Source organism: Cupressus sempervirens, chromosome 7, assembly GCF_028749045.1.
Source record: "Cupressus sempervirens isolate cs-2001-9-10 chromosome 7, ASM2874904v1, whole genome shotgun sequence".
In the NCBI taxonomy this organism is placed as follows: domain Eukaryota; kingdom Viridiplantae; phylum Streptophyta; class Pinopsida; order Cupressales; family Cupressaceae; genus Cupressus; species Cupressus sempervirens.
The window spans coordinates 710,600,442-710,623,052 of NC_143124.1; the positions used below are offsets into that span (position 1 = coordinate 710,600,442).

The 22,611-nt window shown below is 35.1% G+C and overlaps 1 protein-coding gene across 6 annotated transcripts in view; it reads left to right on the forward strand.

Annotated features, from left to right (window-relative positions):
* Positions 1-22,611, forward strand: part of LOC149549196 (influenza virus NS1A-binding protein) — a 149,188-nt gene that overhangs the window by 49,321 nt on the left and 77,256 nt on the right. For 5 of the 6 annotated variants that reach the window (XR_016354056.1, XR_016354058.1, XR_016354057.1 and 2 more), the window contains exons 6-7: positions 5,950-6,268; positions 6,468-6,667. The exons of the other annotated variant lie outside the window; for it this stretch is intronic. Coding sequence is in view for 2 of the 5 variants with exons in the window: in XM_089792616.1 (XP_089648742.1) it covers positions 5,950-6,268; positions 6,468-6,667 (519 nt within the window). In the remaining 3 variants the exon portion in view is untranslated. The remainder of the gene's footprint in view (positions 1-5,949; positions 6,269-6,467; positions 6,668-22,611) is intronic. 6 annotated transcript variants of the gene reach the window in all.

Consider the following 22,611-nt stretch of genomic DNA (forward strand, 5'->3'; position numbering starts at 1 on the left):
TAAAGTCATAAACTTTTTCTGATTTTCACTGTTTAAACTTTAAACTTTTAAGTTTAAACTAGAAGTTTATCATTTCTAATATCAATGTGTCCTATCTATATGATATTGATATATCATTATGAAGTTATTGTTCGTATTTAAAGTTTGTCTTCTCTGTTAAAACTTAAGTATCTTTATCATTATGAAGTTATTACTGTTATTGTGTGTATTTAAAGTTTGTCTTCTCTGTCAAGTATCTAGACTCTAAAGTTTAAAACTGATATTTTTTAAACCCTCCTGGACATGTACAGCCAGCTTATAGACTCATGAGACTCACCTCAGCATGTATGGCCTCTCTGATTTTCTCAGCCAGTATGGCAGCTTGTTCTTAATATCAATGTTGAGTGAGTACTTCTTCAAACAGCAGAGCAATTCCCAGACCCTTCAATCACAATCTTCAGCATACTATCACAGTTTCATATATTAAAATTTATAAGTTTAAACATTTTTGGATTTCTTGTTTTGGATGCTCAATGTCATGACTCATGACTGATATTTTCATTTTCAGATTTTCTATAAGATAATTATATATATATAAAATATTAAAATTAGACATACACAACGTACCCCCGTCCCCTGTTTTGAAAAATATCCGTACCCGTACCCGTACCCGTACCCGTTCCCGTTCCCGTACCCACGTACCCATGCAACCTTGGCCATTAGTCTTCTTGAATATTACTTGATGTATACATTTTGTCTTGAAGACAATTTTTCTTTTGGGGGATGGGATGATGTAGTTGGGATACAATGCCTATTGTTATGTTGATAATATTGGTTATCTGAGAATGTATTAATTATCCATTGGTTGTCACTCTTAGGTAGTTGTAAGTGTCAGCAGGTTAATGGTTGTGTCTCTCTTGGCAACCACTGTGTCATTTGAATATGTTGTGTACTGCCAAGGAATGTAGTAATGGGAAGTGTGTTGAATTCTAATTCTTGGTTGCCCATCTCTAGTCTTCCACTTTGTAATGCCATCTGCATTATTATTTCATGTATGTAATTTACAATGGTATTGCAGCAAATAGATAATTTCATTCCTAAAAGTAAGTTTCCTTACCATCCACAATTACAGTTTCCTTACCATCCACAATTACAGCAAAAGCTTGCAAGTCAATCTCCTGTGAATCATAATCATCTGTACACAGTAGAGATTTCAACAAATTTGCATCATCATTAGAAGCTTGTCAATTACAAATGTTGTTAGGTAGTGATGTCTTTTTTTCAGCCCCAGTTCTTGAAATTCCTTCAAGGGTTATATCATCAGCTCTCAAAGAAATGTTAGCTAAAAAATCTGCTGTGACGTTTTTTAATCTTTCAATCCATTCAATGGAATAAGCATGAAAAAAATTCCACTGTATCCATATTGCAGATTTATATTGCTTCAATCTTTTGAACTTTTATTTTTCTTTGATCTGTGAATCTACCAACTCAAAATCGCTAAAATACCTTAATATTTTGATACAATGTTTCACTGCCATATTTAAGACCTAGCAGAAGTGCCTCATGCTCTGTTGTATTATTAGTACATTCAAAATTGAATGGAAAACAAAACATAAAAGTTGTACTATTTAGTGCAATAAGACACCCACTTAGGAACGTAATCCTTTCATTATCCATACTGACATTACAGTTGTAGATGATCCAAAGTTAATCATGCACTTTTTCATGTTTTCTATTATTCAATAAAGTGACATAAAATACATGTGTTGTCGGCGTACAATGCCTATTGTTTTGTTTGATAATATTGGTTATCTTGCAATGTATTAATTATATATATCAAGTTTGTCATCACTCTTGGGTAGTTATAAGTGTGTTGGTTAATGTTGGTGTTCCTGATGACAATCATCAGCTCCTTTAAACATGTTGTGTATTGCTAAGGAAGGTAGTATGGTGTAGTTGAATGACTTGTATTTCTTGGCCGACCATCTTTTGTCTTCTTCTATGTAATTAATTCATGTGTGAATAAAGATATATTTTACTCCTGTATTTTTTATATGCTGTGATCTATATTATTATTCTGTGCATGTAATGTACAAGGTATAGCAGTAAATACAACACATTCCCTATATATGCTTAAGGAGCTTTAGAGTTCTCATCATCAATTTCATTTACACATGCAACTCCCTTTCCAAAATTCTGATTTGATCCCCATTAGGTGTTATAGAAGTATTAAATTAAGGACAATGCAGTTTTTCTACATTTTTCTGTCTTTTTCATTTCTAATAAAGGAACTGATACCTTATCTGAGACAAGTTGAATCATGCAGACGTAGGAACATTTTGAGAATTGGTGGTATGAGTCTTACCCACCTTAGATTTTGGAATCTTTTCATTCTCAGTTAAAGAAGTTGCTTTGGTACTCATTGGTAAGCTTCTCCCTATCCACATGGGCAGCCTTCTGCTTAGTTTTCAGCCTTGCTGAGTCAGCGCCGAGTCCTAGTCTTGTTTCTAATATTTTTCACACTTTTTAATTGGTTGTTTTTAGTTTTTAGTTGTCTTATTCTTCTCATCTAGTTTCTTTGCATCTTTAGGCCCTTTATGACTTTTTATGTTTCCATAATAAATATGCTACTTAGTTTCCCTTGATCAGTATTGACAACTTGATATCTCAAATTGTAATTGCTTCTTGCTTGGACAATGGCAGCAGCAGTAAGAGATCTGATCTCTTCATCTAATAGTCTTCTGAGGCTGATTTCCTTTGGTTCTGAAACAACAATATTCATTAAGGCACTTCACATTTGATTCTCATCATCAGAAAAGACTTGCTGATGTTAATTTTCTTCTATTTGTCTCTGATCATCAGTAATCTATCTCTGTGTTATTTTCATCATAAGATGAGTATTCTCCCCCCACTAGATATAGTGGACATAATGTTGATTTAATAATGTTGAATGCAATGGGTATTATTGCATTCGTTGCATGACACCACAGGTGGTCCAATTTATTTTGCCACCATACATTGCACAGGTGAGTGGGGCAGTTGATGTATGATACACCATGAACTATCCTCAACTGTATATGCATGTGGTCTTTTTAACAAGTCAGAGATCTCGTTACTTGAAGCACCCCTTTGATTGTTGTGCATTGGTTTTCCATCATCCCCAGTGGTGTTATAAGGTTGATAATGTAACCAAGGAGCTCTTTTTTTGTGTTTAATAATTAGGTCTGTCATGAGATAGACCCTTCTGATTTTTCCATTCCTATTAGTAAGGTCTTTCAATGCACTCGTGACCTTATCAAGCTCATCTTCTTCCTTAGGTTGTCTGGAATGATGCCTTTCTGTATTCTATAAAATTTTGACATTATCTCTCTTATCTATTTTACTAGATGCTTTTGTATTGTTTCCAATGTGCAACGCTGCTTTGCAGGCACCTCTAAGAGTCCGAGGTTCCTGGTTTCTTAATTTAAACCTCATTTTAGGGTCATATGCATTACACTATAACACAAGACATGTAGGTTCATTGGGCCTCATATAAGACGGAACCTTATTATAGACCTTCATAAACCTTTCATTGAAATAAAAAACTGCTTTGTTGTATCCCTTCTGAGTATTGGTGAATTCATTTGCAACAAACCTTCAATCAATGCTATCTCCATATTCTTCTCTAAACATTCTTCTGAATTCAGACCAGCCATTGATATTTGCATCTTCCAAGTTTGTGTACCAATCCCTAGCATCTTCTGTCAGGGATTGCGAGAAGAACTTCATTATAACATCTTCAACTTCTATCCCAAAATCATCAATCACATTTATAAATGCCTTCAGATGATCCTCACCAGACATCTTATTCTTGGCATCTTAAAAAGTCATGAAAATGATGTACACTTGGAATCTTGTGTGGTTTGCACCTGGCAAATCCCATTAGGGGCACTATGCCTTGATCATACTAAGGGTATTGCCCCCACATCCATATGTCGTATGATCATCTCAGTGCCATTCTTCTGTACGACATAAGCATATAGTGTCATGACATGTCTTGCAATCTCATTGGAGAGTATGATTTGATCATAATTTTGACATGAAATGTGTATTTTTGAGCTTCTTCAACATTATTCTTGACATCTTAAAATGTCGCAAAAAAGATGTACGCAATGGAATTCTGTATGGTTTGCACCCCGTGAGGGGCGCTGCCCCTTGATCTTGTTGGGGGCATCGCCCTTTGATACTGCTAGGGGTGTTGCCTCCAGACCCTCATTTGTTTTTTGAAGTACAGTATAAGCTTGAGTTTGAACTTAACAAGTCATTGTCTACACTCTTGCCATTAGTCTTCTTTGATATCATTTGATACATCCTTTTTGTCTTGAAGATGTCTTTCTTTTGAGGGGGGTGATGTAGTCAGTGTACAATGCCTGTTGTTATGTTTAATTTTCCTCTTAGCCACCATCAGGCTCTATAAATATGTTGTGTACTGCCAGTGAAGGTACGATGGTGTAATTGGATGAATTGTAATCTTTGGTCAACCATCTCTGGTCTTCTTCTTTGTAATGAATTCATGAACGAATAAGGATATATTTCACTCCTATATCTGGTATGTACTGCCATCTTTATTATTGTTCATGTATGTAATTTATCAGATATAGTAGCAAACATTGCTGCTTTTGTCAACTCTGGGCGAAACTGTTGTTTTTAAGAGTTTTGAAGTTTTTTGAAGCTGATCCCAGTGTCTCTGGACAAATGGAGGGTTAGCTTTGTTACCCAACATCATGTTGGAAGGATTGTGGTAAATTTGGTCATGTCGACAAGATTAAGAGCACTAGGGAGGGGCTGAACAACAGGCTCATGTTGCAGAGTGTACTGATAAGAAGGGGGCTGCCTTCTATGCTTTTATGACCAAATGACTTGCAGATCTAATTTAATAAGTGGACTGTTAAGGGAGATTATTAGATTTTAGAATGATATAATATTTATTTACTTCATAATGGTCATTGTCACTTAATGTATCTTTAGATGTATATAGTCACTTAATGTATCTAGTCAATTAGATAGTTTAGTATATTTCTATTTCAGTTCGTAGTTAACAAATTTTTCTTTTAGAAACATAATTTTTATATTTCATTATTTAAGGAGCCTTGTCTCCTTTAAAATTACTTCTTTCAATCAATCATCATTTCAGATCTAGATTCAACTTCTTATAGCAGACCTAGGGAATTGTGACTAAATTATTAATATTGCAAAGGCTGTTAAAAAAGTCCGTTTTAGTTAAACTTAATTTCTCTCCCAGTAAGAGAAATATCCAGACATCCATCATGTGGTGTCTGACTTATCTTAGAAGCATATGTTGAGAACTTCTAGTATTGAGCAAGACACTTCATTCACATTCTTAAGGTGCAGTGAACATGTTGAGTTGAGGATTGCTCTTGACTTCTCATATTTCCCATTTTTTAACTGAAATATCTTCTTACTTTCTGTCTTGTATTTTTCACTTTTTTTCTTCAAGGTTCTTTGAATTTGAAATGTCAAATGCTCACCTTTCATGTATATACAATTTAGTGTGAAAACTGTATTTTATGCTAAAGTTTTGCTCCGTGATTTATCAAAGCTCAACTCATTTATTTTCTAAAGCTATATTATGTTGCTTAGGCCAAACAGGTTGATATGAGGTCAAGATGCATTGATCAAATCTCAAATTGTTACTACAGCATGAAACATTTCTTGTCTTTCTGAGTAACTTAGTGTTTTGACCTGGGATTTAAAATTCTTTAGCAACAGGGCAAGATAATTTTACAATATTTCAATGAGTCTACTTTTCAAACTGTCTTTGGATTTTCTATTATAGTTATTTGATGTTTATGAAAACATTGTAGGACAAGTGTATACCATGCAATATTATATTGAAATATTGTAGTCCCAAAAGTCTCGTTCTCAATGATTTTATTTCTCACATGTTACACATATAATCTGGTTACTCAGATAAGAATGGATACAGAAATTCAGACTCTGAAGGAGCAAGTTGCACGACTTGAACGTTTATTGGAAGGAAGGGAAGTAGGCATATCTGGTCATGATGATCAAGAGCCACAAAATTCTGTCCCTTCAATTTTCCTCCTGGGAGGATATAATGGAGACCAAGATTTATGGTTGAATACACTTGATGCATATTCACCACAACCAGACACAATTAAATCTCTTGCACAAATGCCTAGTGTTCGCTCATACGCTGCAGCAACTATTCTGGACAAATGCATTTATGTATTTGGTGGTGGGAATGGAAGTCTTTGGTATAATAGTGGTATGCATATGTTCTCTGTTATACATCCTTCTCCCTCTTGAAAAATAAAAATAAACTTATTTTGTATTTAATCAGATATAACTTCATCTCCCATTTTGAAACTGATGAATTGTCTCCACAATAAATGTGGTAGTCACTATTCCTTTGTTATGCTGCATTATAGAAAAGGTCTGAGAATCTTCTGAATGTTTCTGTATAGTTGAACGGTATGATCAGGAGAGTAATTCATGGACTACGTGCCCATCAATGAATCTGTGTAGAGGCAGCTTAGCAGGGGCTTCTCTGGATAGAAAATTATTTGCACTAGGTGGTGGAAATGGGGCAGAATATTTTTCTGATGTGGAGATGTTTGATCCCTTTCTTGGCAGTTGGATACCCTATGGAACCATGCTTCAAAAAGTAAGAACTGCTTCTAGTTTTATTTATTTTTTCTCAAGTCCACTTAAGTTGATAACTACAATAGCTTGTCTAAGCTTCATTTAATTGACACTGACTTATAAAACTTCAAATAATTGACAGTGTCTTGTAAAACTGCCAATATTTGACATTGTTTTTTATAAATATCATATTCTAGCTTGAGCATTGCAGGATCTTTGTTCTTCATCCATCTGTAGGATGATGCAAATTCTTTCAATGCAATATATTTTTGGACCTTAATTTACAAATGCACAGTACAGAGGTTATGACCAAAATTGGTTTCTTTACACAATGCAAACATTTTATGAGAGGTTGATATTTACTGTGATAAAAAATGGACCAGTAAGTTTTCTTATTAAGTTTTCTTATAATAGATGATTTTCTACTAAAATTATTTATGAGGATGGAAGTAAATAATGAGTTTACTGATCTTATTGAAAATGAAAAACTTCAACCAAAACAAAAGACAGAGATATGATTAGTTTGGGGTATTAGTAGTTGCTGCTAATTATGAAATATGACAACTGAACGAATCCTCCTTAGCTTTATAGGTTACTTCTATGCTTGACTGCTTTTATATAATCAATTGATTGATTACTTTTATAATTAAAAGGTGCTTAGACAATTGATCAATGCAATATTAGTTAGTCGCAGTCTATGTTAAAATGCATCTTTATACATGTCGGAGCTCTAAATTTTGGCAAATTTAGAAATATTGTCATTGATGTCAAATGTCAAAAGCATAAAGGAGATGCATTGAATTATGTTGAGTGATAAATATGTAGCAAGCAATACACAGTGGCATTCAGAGGATACTACAATGATTGATGTGGCAGAGAACTAATATTATCATCGATCGTATGGGGCAAAGGAATAAGGTTTAGAATGAATGAGCAGTGAAAGATTGGAAACAAGACAAATACTAACTAGTTTATATAACAGTGGCAGATATCAAAAAGAGTTTATATAGCATCCAACAAATGAGATAAAATCAAAAGTTAATTCAAGCGGTCAGCCAATATATTAAAGTTGTTGAAATCTATTGAATATAATAAGACTTCGTGAAAAATATAAATCCACATCAGCAAGGCACGATAGCATTAAGATATCAGAATGATGACAGCGACATTGGAATAGAATATACCAACAAATAAGTAATATATGACCAGAATCGATTATGACCATCATGCTAAATAGTAGACATGAATCAACTGCAAAATAATTTATAAGGAAGCCACGCAATACAAAGCCCTGCCAAGTAAGATTTGTGAGATGCAGTAAATCAGATGAAGACAAAAACCCATGTAGTTATGGTTGTCAAAATATCAATGAGTAGACTTTATGAGATACATGGGTTAAAATATCAATGACTAGACTTTATGAGATACACTGTGATATACATCATATCTGACAGCATGGATATTTGAGACAGAGCAAAAGTAATTGCTATCAAACCAGAACCTGCCATGGAAGGACAAACTGTGTTGTGGGCATATACAATGAAAACGCACCGAGATATTTAAATATCGCAATGACTTAAAACAAAGTGAACAATGGTTTTGTTAAAAGCAACGATGGAGTTCAAGGTATAAACAGCGATGAAGAAATCAAATTTTATGTTATATAAAGGAATTCAAGGGGTTGAGTGATGGAAACAAGTTAATCGAACACTGATGTTTGGTATATAATAGAAAGGATTCCACATCAAACTTGCCTATGGAGTGGAATGTGTACCGTCAAATGTGAACAAACTGAATGAGGTGATGGGAGTTTAGAATGATTCATGTAAAGACAAAAATAAATAACCATCGATATATTTGCGATGTCAAAGAAATTATAAGGCAACACTAGTATTAAGAACAAAATACAAACCAAGACAACTGCAATTACTAATCACGATGTTTTAATTATGAAATGGTGCTAGTCTGAAAGAACATGAAAAAGAAAGATGTGCAATTGATAAAGACAGTGATTTGTTGAGAAATGCATTTAATACTGATGGCGGTTAAAATCAAGGGAGAGGTGTTTTATTTTTGAAGAGAAATGACTTTTGGATTTAAAAAGTCACATTCTGTTAGTGTTAAGATATAAATAAGAAAGTGTATCATTTGCACAAAAAAGGTGAAGGGTCAACAAGCAATGAGTAGAAGTAAGAGAAGTACAGAAAGAGAAAATAAGAAGAAGATGGAATAGATGTTTTTTAAAGTTTTGTTATATTGTATATTGTAAATGAAGCACAAACTATCTGTACCCATTTTTCTAATTTAATGCAAGAGCCCTGTTTTCCTTATTCACCTTGAAAATTAAAGTTCAAATATTTTGTTCAGATTTATCCCCTGTGATTATTGATTTCAAAATCAATTGCTTCTAATGATGAAGAAGTTAATTCAATATAAGCTTTTGATTGTCAAAGTTTGCATATGAAATGTTGTCCATGTGAATTTTGTCTAATTGGTTTTCTCAAAGAAATTAAATTTAATTAGACTAGGGTTTGTTTTGCGAATTAAACTTCAGTCTATAAAGTAGTGGATCATATAACACTATTTCTCAAGGTTGTATATAAGGGTCTGGAGAAAGTTTGACTCTATTTGCCCAAGGTTGGATAAGAGACTGGTGTCCAATTTATTTGGTAAAAGCGGGCTGATGTCTAAGGTCTTGAAGTTCAATATTTTTCCATATCCATTAATCATAAACACTATTGCTTCACTTAAATAATATACATTTCACAAGTAAATATATCAAAGCATTCATATAACTTTATTTTGATTGAGTTTAAGAATTTTGCCAACTTAAGAATTCAGAAAATTAAATTTGCTATAGAAAAAAATTGAACCAAGTGATCAGGGTTTAAGGTTAAGGTATACCTGCCAAGGTTTAGTGAAGCCTAAAGTGTAGGAGAATTGAATCAGGAGATCATTCTTGTTCGTTGGCCAAAACTGATTGAGTAATTCTATTGGAGAAGTGGCAAAGCTCTTGGATTTCCAATCTGTGGTTTTGAGAACTAACAATTCAAATGCCCAATGATTCTTATAAAAGTTTTGTAATGTCCCCTATTAGGTTATCTGGGAAATTCAAGACTGAAATATCCCAGTTGGATATGTGTCTCAAAATGGATAATTTGTTTTCAAATTTTATCTTTGACCAGCGTAATGTTTGTTTTGGACTCCCTTGCATATTCTGATTTTGTTTTTGTATTTTTGAGGTTTTATAATTTTTTGTTTGGTATATTGAATGATTTGCAAATTAGGAATTGACAACTACAAAATAACTAAAATTCTGAAACATTCAATTACAAGCTAATTCATGAATCCGAAGCATGGATTTATTGAGCAACATAAAAATATGCTATCGAAATTTGAGAATTACAATTTGCAGCGTTCAACCTGATGTCAGTTTGTGCGACTATTTCTGGGCTCTAAATCTAAGTTGCCGAATCGGGTGTAAATTCAGATGCAGATGTGAGAATCGGGTCCCTGAAAGCGCTAAATGTTTTTTGGTGGATGCAGATATATATATATATATATATATATATATGAAAGAAATACACATGTTAAAACATTTGATAGTATGATACTTCACCCATACTTATAACTGAATATTCAATAAGATTATAAACCATATTATATACATCAATGTTCATGATTCCAACGCAAAACAAAAAATCATCACAATTACAAGATCCAAATATAGTTCATGATTCAATGTTCATCAATCCGAATCAGAATCATATGGATTTGCAAAAAAAATTCCCATCATCTTCAACTGTATTAAGGTCAAGATCATTTGAACAAAAAATGGTTCCACTTGTGCTAGATGTATCATGTGTCATGATGTTATCAACATCATTATTTGTGATTGTAGTTAGATCTTGAATCCCAAAGCTTGGCTGTCCCTTCCCTCTAGTGATCGTCCTTACATGACAACTGCATTCAAATTCACACGCTTAGGTTTTGCATCCCAAAGCTTGGCTGCCCCTTCCCTCTAGTGATCCTCCTTACATGACAACTGATGTAAGTTGGTATAAATGTAAACCAAGTCTTCAGCTTTTTTGAGCCTAACTGGTTACACTTCATTGAGTGTATCTTGGACAATGTTCATAGTTACAAAATTAAAGTAAAACGTAAAAATGAAAAGAAATTCAAAAAACTTACTTGTGAGAGGATTTTGATTGTGAGAGGCTGTAATGCTTAAATGGCTGACCATAGAGGTACCACCATGTGATAGCTCCATGTCACACTGGTCCTTATTGCAAGTGGACTAACATTGCTCTTGAAGAAAATAAGTGAAATTTTGTCCTAACTTTTATGTGAATGCCATCATCTAGGAAGAGTCTTGCAAAAGCTTTGTAGCACCCAATAGCAACTTCTTCATTCACATATGGTGTTAATCTATTTGGCATAGAAAGTACTTCCTTGCTATAGTACGTTAGAGATAAGGCATATGGGGGGTAGTCATGTTTTCCCAACGACGACGAATTATTGTTTCTAGCTAATTGCATAAGGCTTGACATTGTGTGGGGTCATTCTCATGTGTTTGTATAGAAAGTTTTACCTTCTCTACCATTGTATCCATGCCATCATAGACATCCCCCAAAACAAGTCTGATCTGTATCAACAAAGTGAAGCAAAGTCATGATAGGGTTAGTGAATCTAATTCAAATTGCGCATGAGCCTACTGTCATCCCAGATCTTTTTTGTCCTCTCTGAATTCGAAACCTTCCATATACCCCACTAGCTAGAAATAAACATTTTGCTTAGTGCCCCATTGCACCTTGACAAGTCGTCTCATAATAATAGTATGAGATGCAATTGTGGTTTCAACCACCTAAGTAAGTTAATCATAACAATATGTCAATAAATATTAACCAAAGTTATATACAATTTGATAATTGAACATGACATAAAATTTATTCAAATTAGATAACTAAATTAAATTTAGGAATTATAATTTACTTTCAACATCTCCAATTTGGAGAATATAGATTGTGACATGTGATGATTTGTCACAAACATTTGTATTTCCTCCTACTCTTGGTAAATTCGCTTCACCCCATCTATGTGAGTGCCAATTTATTGCATGAGCAAGTTTGGGGAGTGTATGGTGCATGGTGTCAAAAAAATATGGTCATATCAGCCCTCAATTGAAGCTCTTGCAGCCCTACAATTTTTGATGTTGTCTGTAATCACTTGGACCACATTCTGACTACCCACCATCTCTGTGGCTTCACTGAGAACTTTGGAAATGAACTGTGAATCTTTCACTTCCCCTTCATAATCAACTACCTTAAAAAACATTGTCTGCTTAGGTAAAACTACAATCATATTAATCGATAGCCATTTTTTTGTATCTTTCCATCCATCGGAAACAATAGAAACACCCAAAGATTTTCATGAACTTCTAATTCGTTGAATAGCTTTCTCTACACAAGCCTTTTTTTTTAAAGAGTACACAACTTTTCATACCCGGGACTTGTGTAATCAGTTGGTGCTTTATTTATGGCCACTGCCATTTCTTTCGAATATGGTGATCTCACCAAGTTGAAAGGAAGATCATGGGCGTAGAGGCAACGTGCAATGGCTTGATTAACACACTCTCTTGCCTCCATTGTAAGTATTGTGTCCAATGGACCTCTTTTGCAGGTAGTAGTTTTTACCTCTTCCTCTTCTAGTACTTGTATAGGTACTTGCAACAATGCATGTTTGGAGGATACAATTGGTTTGCTGGTAATTGCATTGTTTTGTTTTGGATGGAGGTTGATAAAAACTTTGTTTTAATCTTTTAACCAATTTATTAGCAACTTCTTGTTCTTTTATAAATGAAGCTATTTGTGCATTGGACATCCCATCTGTGACTTTGCATATTGCAAATCCTTTACCATTAGGGCCCATAAAATGAAGTTTGATCTGAGAATATAGGCCACTGAATGGGTTGCTTTTGTTACTTTTTGACAATAATTACATTTTGAAAGATATGAGCCACGTCTAGAAACCTGTGAGATTCTTGTGGCATGTCTTCGTAAAGGAGATCCTACTATTTTGAAACTATTGACTCCTTGCCTTCTCATTGAACTTTGACTGCTAGTGGTGGCTATTCTTGAACAGTGCAATCTAATTTCTTGCTATGTGTAATGTTCCTTTTTCGAACCTTACCATTTGTCCACGTCTAAAGGGGGAAATGTTTAATCCATACAGTGGAGCAAGATGTCGTAGGGTGGAATGGATATGCCCATACAGAGGAATGAAATATAACACGGGAATTTGTTAGGATGGAAGATGGTGTTGTAAGATGGCAAATGGAAGTTTGTAGATGGAAGATGGAAGTTTGGGAGATGGAAGATGGCGGATGGAAGATGGAGATGGAAGTTGCAAGATGGAAGATGACGGAAGAAGTACAAGAAGTACGAAGGGATGGAGGAAGAAGTACGGAGGGGTGGAGAGAGGAGTCTAGAGAGAGGCAGATGGAGGGAGGAGTACGTTAGATGGAGGGAGGAGTATGGATGAAGGTTGGTGGATGGAAGTTGGCAGATGGAAGATGATGGATGGAAGATGGAGGATGGGAGATGGAGATGGAAGTTGCAAGATGGAAGATGGTAGAAGGAGTGCAAGGAGTACGGAGGGATGGAGGAAGAAGTACAGAGGGAGTACGTCAGATGGAGGGAGGAGTACCGATGAGGTTGGTGGATGGAAGTTGGTAGATGGAAGATGGCGGATGGAAGATGATGGAAGATGGCGGGAGTACAAGGAGTACGGAGGGATGGAGGAAGAAGTACGGAGGGGTGGAGGGAGTGCATAGAGAGGTGGATGGAGGGAGGAGTATGCAAGGTATTGTATTTTGTATTGGAAAGAGAATACAAACTCATATACAAGTAATATTAGAATACAACACCATCAAGTAAATGCCAAGCATGAATAGATATTGAATACCGATATTCTCCAATTAATACTCATAGCTGAAGATGGTGCTTCGACTTGCCAGATCCGAGCAAGGTATTATAGGTGACGGAATAGGGTGAGGGTTGAATCCCATCGAAACCGGAAAGCCAAGTAGGTAAGATCTTTCACTTCCGAAATGGTGAACAATAGAGAACTCCAATAGGAATTCGCAGTACAAAGAAAATAATCCAAATAGCCTACCAACTACTGCCTACAAGCCGTGCTTAAATACCCGTCGGGGGAACCTTTCCGAGGGTGTACAAAGATAGCCGACGACAACACTTACTAATGAAAACTAAAAATTAAAATAGGTCCAAGATACATTAAATCAATCGGAATCACAAATACAAATATTAACTTGAGTCCATATTAATTAATTAAAGTAACTAATTAAAGGTCTTTTTATATTGTTTAAATTTTGGGACCAGTTAATTAATTAATTAAATTAAATTATTACATTAAAGAAATTGGGGACATGACAAATCCTTGCTGCCCAAAGATTTCTTGCCCTCAAGCAATCCGTAAATTGACGAAAAACCAATAGCTCCAGGGTCCCAAATCAAATGCACAAACAAGACAAGTGAAATGACATCAATTCTCTGTAGCACCACATTGCTATCAAACTTTCGCTGCGCCACTTTGATATAAACATTATCGTATCCCGAGTCATCGGGATCCCAAACCAAACACGCAGGCAAAATGAGTGAATTGTCATCAAACCTCCTTTGCACCCCACTGTCATTAAACATCTGTTGTGCCACTCTTATATAAACATTGTCGTAGCTTTCACAAGGATCCCAATGACACAAATTGATGAAATCTTTCATGTCATTATGTTTAAAAATCTCTTTGGGTATGGTCATGTACATAGACGCTGATGCTAGCAAAAATTTACCCACTGACACCACCACAACGATCACTATTATATTCTTGACGGATAAAACCTTGTCAAAGAGAGCTTCAGTAGTGAGAATGTCGACAAAGGGGGGCTCGACTGTGAGAACCTCGGCAATATGAGCTTTGGTGAAGGGTGCTGCGATGATGGGAGCCTCAACAAAGAGTACCTCAGTAAAGGGAACCTTGGTAGAAAAAACTTCAACGGAGAGTACCTCAGTGTAAAACGAAATTTTAGTTGTAGATAAAACCTCAATGGCACACAGAACCTCGGTTGAAGCCTCGATGATGGATAGAACCTCGACAGCGAGCAATGTCTCAATGGCGACCGATGTAGCCACAATGACGGACACAATGATGATGGACACAACCATGATGCTGTCGATGGATACAACTACAGTGACAGATACACCCTTGACGACAGATATAAACTTGACATTGGTGACAGACACAACGACGTTGACAGATGGAACGATGGTGGCAAACATGATGATGGACTTGGCAATAGATACGGTTGCAATGATGACAATGGAGACAATGAAGATAACACTCATGACGACGACGATGGTGTTGGACATGGCAATAGACATAATGATGATAATAGATACGACGATGGTGACAACAACGGGCACAATGATGGTGATAGACATGAACTTGACGACGGACATGGACTTGGTGTCGGTGATGGACATGGCGGTGACGGATATGAACTTGATGAGGGACACGAACTTGACGTCGATGATGGCCACGATGGCAACGAACATGAACTCGACAACGGAGACGGACACAATGGTGACAGACATGACAATAGTGACAGACACGAACTCGACACTATGAATAAGAAATTAAATAAAGTTAAATTAGAATAAAACTATGAACATCAAGATACAATTGTAAAAAAATATACAAAACTACTAAAATAGATTGCTAAATTTGTTTCTTTATTTGTTATTAAAAAAAGAAAAAAATTGATTTTTTTTTCACAAATTTGATAAAATTCATCAAAATTTCAAAGAAATTCATTAAAAACTCAAGAATGGGATCAAATGCTTACCTTAGATGCTTAAAACTCCTTTGTGGAATCTATCTCTTTCCCTACAAACGATCCTTGTGGAAAATTGTCACCTTGCCTTCAAAATGCCAAAATGGAGACCAAATGAGAAGAAAGTCTAGCTGCAAACAAAATGAGATGAAGAATGGTTGAATGACCTCTTTTAAGTAGTGTAACCTAGAGACTCGCACCCCCTCCCAAACCTTGAAGCACTCGTCCTCGAGACGTCCCCGCATCGGGTACTTGAGTAACCAAGTACCCCCACCTTTGCCATTTTGCAACCATGCTGTCGTTGGGATGTGTACTTGAATTTCTATTTGAGTTTTGATTTTTGAATGTTACTATTGGGTATGTAATACGTTACTATGTTGAATGTCAATGGTTCTAATTTATGTTGCAATTTTGCTATGTTCAAGTATTTTAATTTGGTATGTTCTAGTGAACTACTGAAACATCATTTAATAACTAGTATTTCAAGTTCTATATGTATACTATACAACACCACTCTCTAGCCCGTGCTCCCTTTGCTGCCATCCCCTCGCCGTCCCCCCACCATCCCAAAAATGAGGTCCATTTTCCTCGTGTCTTGGAAACTCGCCCGAGCATCCCGTCGTCCCGAAGTACCCCCATACTAGTTTAATATTGCTTTCAAGGTCATTTTAGGCTTAGGACCGAAAAATTGAATAAAAAACATTCGCACATGTTCAAATGAGTTTTAAGTTGCAAAATGTCGTTAAAAAAATGCTTTTCTTGGCCTAGGTTCACGGATGCATCTGGAAGCGCATGGGTGCCTTGTGGGTGCCATACGGATTCACAGGGATGCCTTCGGATGTGCTTCCTAGACATCCGCCTCTGGATCAGCTCCCAGTTGCATCCAGATCAGCATCCACGTCCAGGAAGCTCATATCAATATCCTAGCTCTAAATACATGCGCTATTGGTGTAATATGACCAAACTGTAAAGACCCTTAACCGGTTATGGCTTAATCAAACATCAATTTCCTTCATTATACAATAGTTTGACATTTTGTCAAATACTTGGCGTGCAATTCCATTAGTACTGTATATATGATGAATGGAGATTATTTGCTTTTTACTTTGTTTCCCTTTTTAAAATTTTAAATACAAATAAAGTGCAATGCTAATGAAATAACTCAAACAAACAACAGCTTCTATTGATGCAATTATGATTTTTACACAGCAAAGACAACCTGAGAAATTGAAATTGCATATATATAAAACAAATTACTCTAGCAACCCTTCCTCACCACACTTCCCTTCAGCCTTACTGATAACCAGCTGTAGCAATCACGATAAACTCAATTTGGTGTAAAATTTTCCCCTCAAATGGATCGCAACCATCAGCATTCCAAATGTAGGACATGTGATTCAATTGCAGACTTACAGAAATGCAAAACAGCCCTCAAAATGCAATTCAGATCCTCCTGTTGTGATTGAAGGTATGATAAATGACCAAAAATGCTTCTATATGTGTTCTTTGCAGCTCCTCCAACATGCACAATAATTCCTCAGAACAACTGCGAGTATAAATGATAAATTGCAGCAACACTTTCTCTTTCATTAGTTACTTTCCATCAGCATCAAACCCTCAACAAATACAAGATAATAGATAATTCGATTGAATTCAAGTCTTCCACCAGTAATGATGTCTCCCAGCCACAGATAAATACAAAAGGAGATTCAACCAAAATAAACAAATCACTATACTTCAGCAGTGATTTAATACAATTCTCAGAAACTAATTCACAATATCTCAGCTGTGAATTACAAAGCACTACTCGTCTCCAAACCCTTATACTTCAGCAAGGGCACAAAATCAACAAACTCAGAAACTCCTCACAGGCAACGAAAGAAAATAATCAATCAGATACTTTTCCATCAAATGGCCTCATATTTATAATCTCCAAATGGTACAAGTTTCCCAAATGAACTTCACATAAGAAGATTCCTCCACGCAACATTAAAATATAATAACGTGTCATTATAATATAATTTATTAATTGCTTTTGGCTCAAAAAATGACCTTTTCCACCATAACATAATATTTAGACACACAAGGCAATTGTTTCTTGCATAGTTGGCATAATCGCCGAATAATCGGCGAGTTTTTACTAATCGCCGAGTTTTTGGGACTGGCGAGTTTTTCTCAAATTTAATCGCCAGAAAAAATCGCCGACTAATTGCCGAGTTTTTGCAAAAAATCGGCGAGTTTTTCAGAAAAACTCTTTTTAAATTTTTTTTTTTTTTTTTTTTTTTGTTAAAAAAAAAAGGCAAAAAGCCTATATATATTATGTAAGATAGAGAGTTACAATATGCTAGTAGAGCTAGGAAGAAGAAAATGTGATTGTAATGATGTTTTTACTTCTAGTTTGACACAAATTATTTACTATTATGCTTCCCGCCATCAGCATTCAGCATGAGAATGTGATTTTGTACCCACTATGCATTTATATATATCTAAACTCCTGCTTCTTTCTTTTGTGTTCTCTATAATGAACTCATTAGATGCATCTTCTCATTGAAATTTGCAAAAAAATGTATTTTGAATTAAATTTTAGCGGTTTTTTTAGGTTCCCGAGTTTTCCCGAGTTTTTTTTTTAAATGGCCGAGTTTTTCCCGATTAAACTTTTGGGAGGCTCGGCGAGTTTTTGGATTTGGCGAGTTTTCCAACTATGGTTTCTTGTGCCCACAATTAAAAACCTTTCATCCCGATTCCAATGAGCTATGATACTGAGGTGACCAATATTAAACACTAAGAAAAATAACAACCCTAGTGTATTTAGATGAATAATAATAATAATTCACCCATCTTGCAGAAACAATTGAAGAAGCATCATAATTGGAATCTGACAACATCGGAGTGATATTGATGAAGAAAGACGATGAATGAACCTAACGGGGTGACTTAATATAAATAGACGCCCCCTCCAAGATTCTTGGACCTCAAACTAGAAGCCTGAAATAAAAATTGAGAGCATCTCTCAACTCCTCTAACTCAACTGAGCTCATCAGAACCGACAGTTTGACTTACTGTAAATAGTAAGTTCCTCAAATAGAGCCAAAACACACTAGAGGCTGCTAGAAAGCCTATAACCCCACAACTGAGACTCTCAAATCCCACTGTCAGCTCTCAAGGGTCGCGATGGTGAATTGACTAGGCCAAATATAGGAACTCGCAAAAATTGGGACATCACACCAAGGTTTGCATTCTTGGCACTATTACTGGTGGTGTTGGAATGATTTGCTCCCACATACAAAGAATAATTGACTTCTTGCCTCCTTACACTTTCAATATGTCCTAGCCTAAACTCTCTCTTAATACTTGCAAAACAATGATTTTCTACCATTGCATTAATCAGCTCAACCTGAGGGTTTTGTCTCAATTAGTGGCATCAAGGGGTATTATCCTTGAGCCTGCACAAGCTGCGAGCATATTCTGATTGCTGCCAAGCTGCAAGGAGTTTTTAATTATCCCAAAACCTAGCATACCCAGAACTCACACCAAGGCATTTCCTATCTCTATTTGAAACCTAAGATCAGAAAATTCCTCTTCCGAGCTGGTCTTTGTCATCCACAACTTCCTCTTCTTCGTGCATGCACAACAAATTTTAATATATTTTGAGCCCTTCTGTATAGTTTAATAAAGTTCAATGATGAGCTCCAGTCCTCACGTGATGCATTCATGGCCATTATGGCTTTATTAAAAATCTTTGCCTCTTTTAAAATTTTCCCCGTAGTTCAAACTTAAGCCTTTGTTAACACCGTCAGGCCCCTCCAAGAATTGGAATTTGACTGTATTAAAATGGAAAGACTTTATTTATTCTGTATTAAAATGGAAAGCCTTTATTTATTAAGTGAATTTAATTATTCACTTATTGAGGTTTATTTAATATAGTGAATATAATTTCACTTGTTATAGTTTATTTAGAACCTCATCAAGAAATACTAATTCTTTCCTAATTATTTAATAAATACAGTGTAGACAACTAGGAAGGTGACATAACAAAGACAAGTACATCAATTTCTTACACATAATATTTAGTCTTTGCATTTGAGCTAGGTCATGAATATTCAATATCTTTAATGTAGAGATTGACTATGCAATGTAAGTAACTTGGTATTATGCAAGATTTAGATTTGCCAACTAGAATGGTCTAAAATGTTAGTGATTTCCCCTGATCAACCAATGTCTATTATATAAACTTTTGATCAATGTGTAGGAATCTCTATTGGATATCGAAGTGTTAGATCTGAAATGTATTGCAGACTCTCTATAAATTGAATATAATTTTATTGCAATTGATTATCGATTTAACAAGATTGACCTCCATATAGTAATGATAGTTTGACTTTATGGAACTTGTATAGGAACCAATGACTGGGTTATATTGGTGAATCAGTGTCTTGATTAAGTGTCTGTCTCTAATATCTCCTTGATGTATATGTAAATGATCTACTGTCGATTAGTTCACCCCTCTATCAAATTTATGTCATTCTAAACAACAATGTCTTTCAATAGTTGTTGATCTACACTTATTTGCTATTTCATTAGTTAGAGTTTATTGCTTGTCTATAATTATGTGGTCTGAGTTTTTATAAGCTTCTTGTGAATTTTGAGAATTTATTGAATAATGGTTGGTTGCTGATACAAATTGTCTTAAGAGGTGAATCCATCAACTGATTCCCTTTACATTAGAATAGAGTGATGCTATGTATATAAGTGAATATGATAATCAGTACCCTGCTGTAAGGAATGATACTAATTTGTATGTTAGGATTAGAGAGACAAAAATAACAATTACATGCAAATATAACCAATATCACAAAGGAATAAAGCACACATAACGAAGAGAAGACACAAAGATTTAACATGGTTCACGCAATTGCTGGGGTCTACCAAACAAGTCCAATATTACTATCTTGTGATTTTAACCTGATTACAATCTGCAATCCCTTGCAACTAAATACCACCGCAAGAAGCTACTAAATCATCATACATTTTAAAATCCCTAACCCTAAGCCATTTTATACAAGACTTATGGCAGTTACAAAATTAGGGCTAGAATATGTCGTCCAATAGAAAAATAACCCCAGACCCCACAAGGGATGTTGTCCCTTGACTCCTATCATGGGGTCCCTTCCCCAAAATCCCCGTAGAAGAAATCTGCGAGGAAACCACATCGAAGAAAGTGGGAAAAGATTAATCTCTGAGTCTGTTTAGGCTCCACATTACATGTATTCATGCCTAAACCATGCACAAGGAAAATAGAGTATTGTTGGAAAATTCTGATCGATGGATGAATTGATTGATGCTGTATATTGTTATTTTATATTCCTGATCTCTTATTTGCTGATTGAGTGTTCAACATGCTGACTGGATCTTAAACTTGCTGATTGGATGATGTCAAACACTGGGTGAGGAGTAAAATTGCTGAATGAATATTATTACTGCTGATTCCCTCCCCCAAATCAGTGATGGGGGACTGCCTTCTTATATCACATGTTTCCAATGATAAGCCATTGAACCACTAGACATGCCATGAGCCCATTCATAATGAATTGTGTCCTTAGCCACTGTCTTTTTTAATTGTAAACAATGCTTTTTCATAACATGATCGCTGTTCTGGTAATTGTGGATGAGTAGTGATTGACTTAATTAGTCATTAATTTAGAATTGTCAAGTCAGTCCATAACTCATGGAATTGTAACTTCAGAACAACTTATTAATATCAATAATTTGATATTGATAGTGCTCTGTATTTTTTGCAGTACACAATCACACCATATATACACCTCAAATGCTGGTTTATAATAAACAAGAGAAATTCTGTTATCTGTTGTGATATGACGATCAGGAAAAATGAATACATTTTGAAGTAGACTCTACAGAATGCGCTTTATTCATATTGCAGATTAGGTATTTTGAAGTGTCAATTCCAGAGAGCAGATGTGATGGGTTTCCCGTCCAATTTATTGGAAATCGCAGAATCTCAGAGTTCGTATAATTTTTCTTTATTCCAAGGTCATTGTACAAAGTCCTATTAGAATATATGCTTAAATATATTAGTGATACTGTAATGAGTATTGTGTTTCTATTGTTATATTTATGTATTTTGGTTAAATATTCAATTAATTATTATTTAATTAAATATCTAATTAATTATTATTTAATTAAATATCTTTAACAAAAATATTAGTTTGGAGCAAATGATATTATATTTTTGTACTACTATAAAAAATATTATATTATTATATATAGTTTCTTTAGTAATAAATTATATATAAGTTATTTTTTCTTTTTTAAAGAGGGGTAAACGCTTTGACCTGGAGCTATGAACCAGTGAGGCCACAAACGAGGGACCTCATCCCCATGAGATTTGAACCTTGATGGCAAGGATAACAACACAACAACTTAACCATCACAACATGCCACTATTGGCAAATTATATATAAGTTATTATTATTTATTTGTTTTTTAATTTATTTACTTATTTTACTTATTTTTTATTAGTTATAATTTATAATTATTATTACTTGGTAATAATTATGATATATTTATAAAATTCTGTTCGAGAGAGTGGACATTACAAGTTTTCTTCTTCTGGCACTCGTCTACTCAGCACATTACTGCCTTCTTCACACCATTATCCCCTTTGCATGGTGTGAAAAGGCTTTCTAGCTCCACTAGATCTACCAAGCATTCCAGATGTGTCAGACCCTGGACTGGATATTTGCACCAGCGACACTCCTCTATGAGTGGTCACAGACAGAGTGGGGCCTTTACTCTTCGACATGCTTATCATTCAGTTATCCTAGCCTCCTTCTTGGCCTTGTCTGTGGTTCTCTGTTTGCTTTCTCTTGTTGTTGTTTGTATTTATTTTTCGGACACTTTTGTGTGCTCCTGCTGTTGGCAGTCTCATTGTTGTAATCCTGCAGTTCCAAAGACCTTTTGTTGGACATTAATATCATTATCTTATCTTATCTTACTTTTTCAATTTTTTTTGCAATAATGCTATTTTTTTTGTTTTG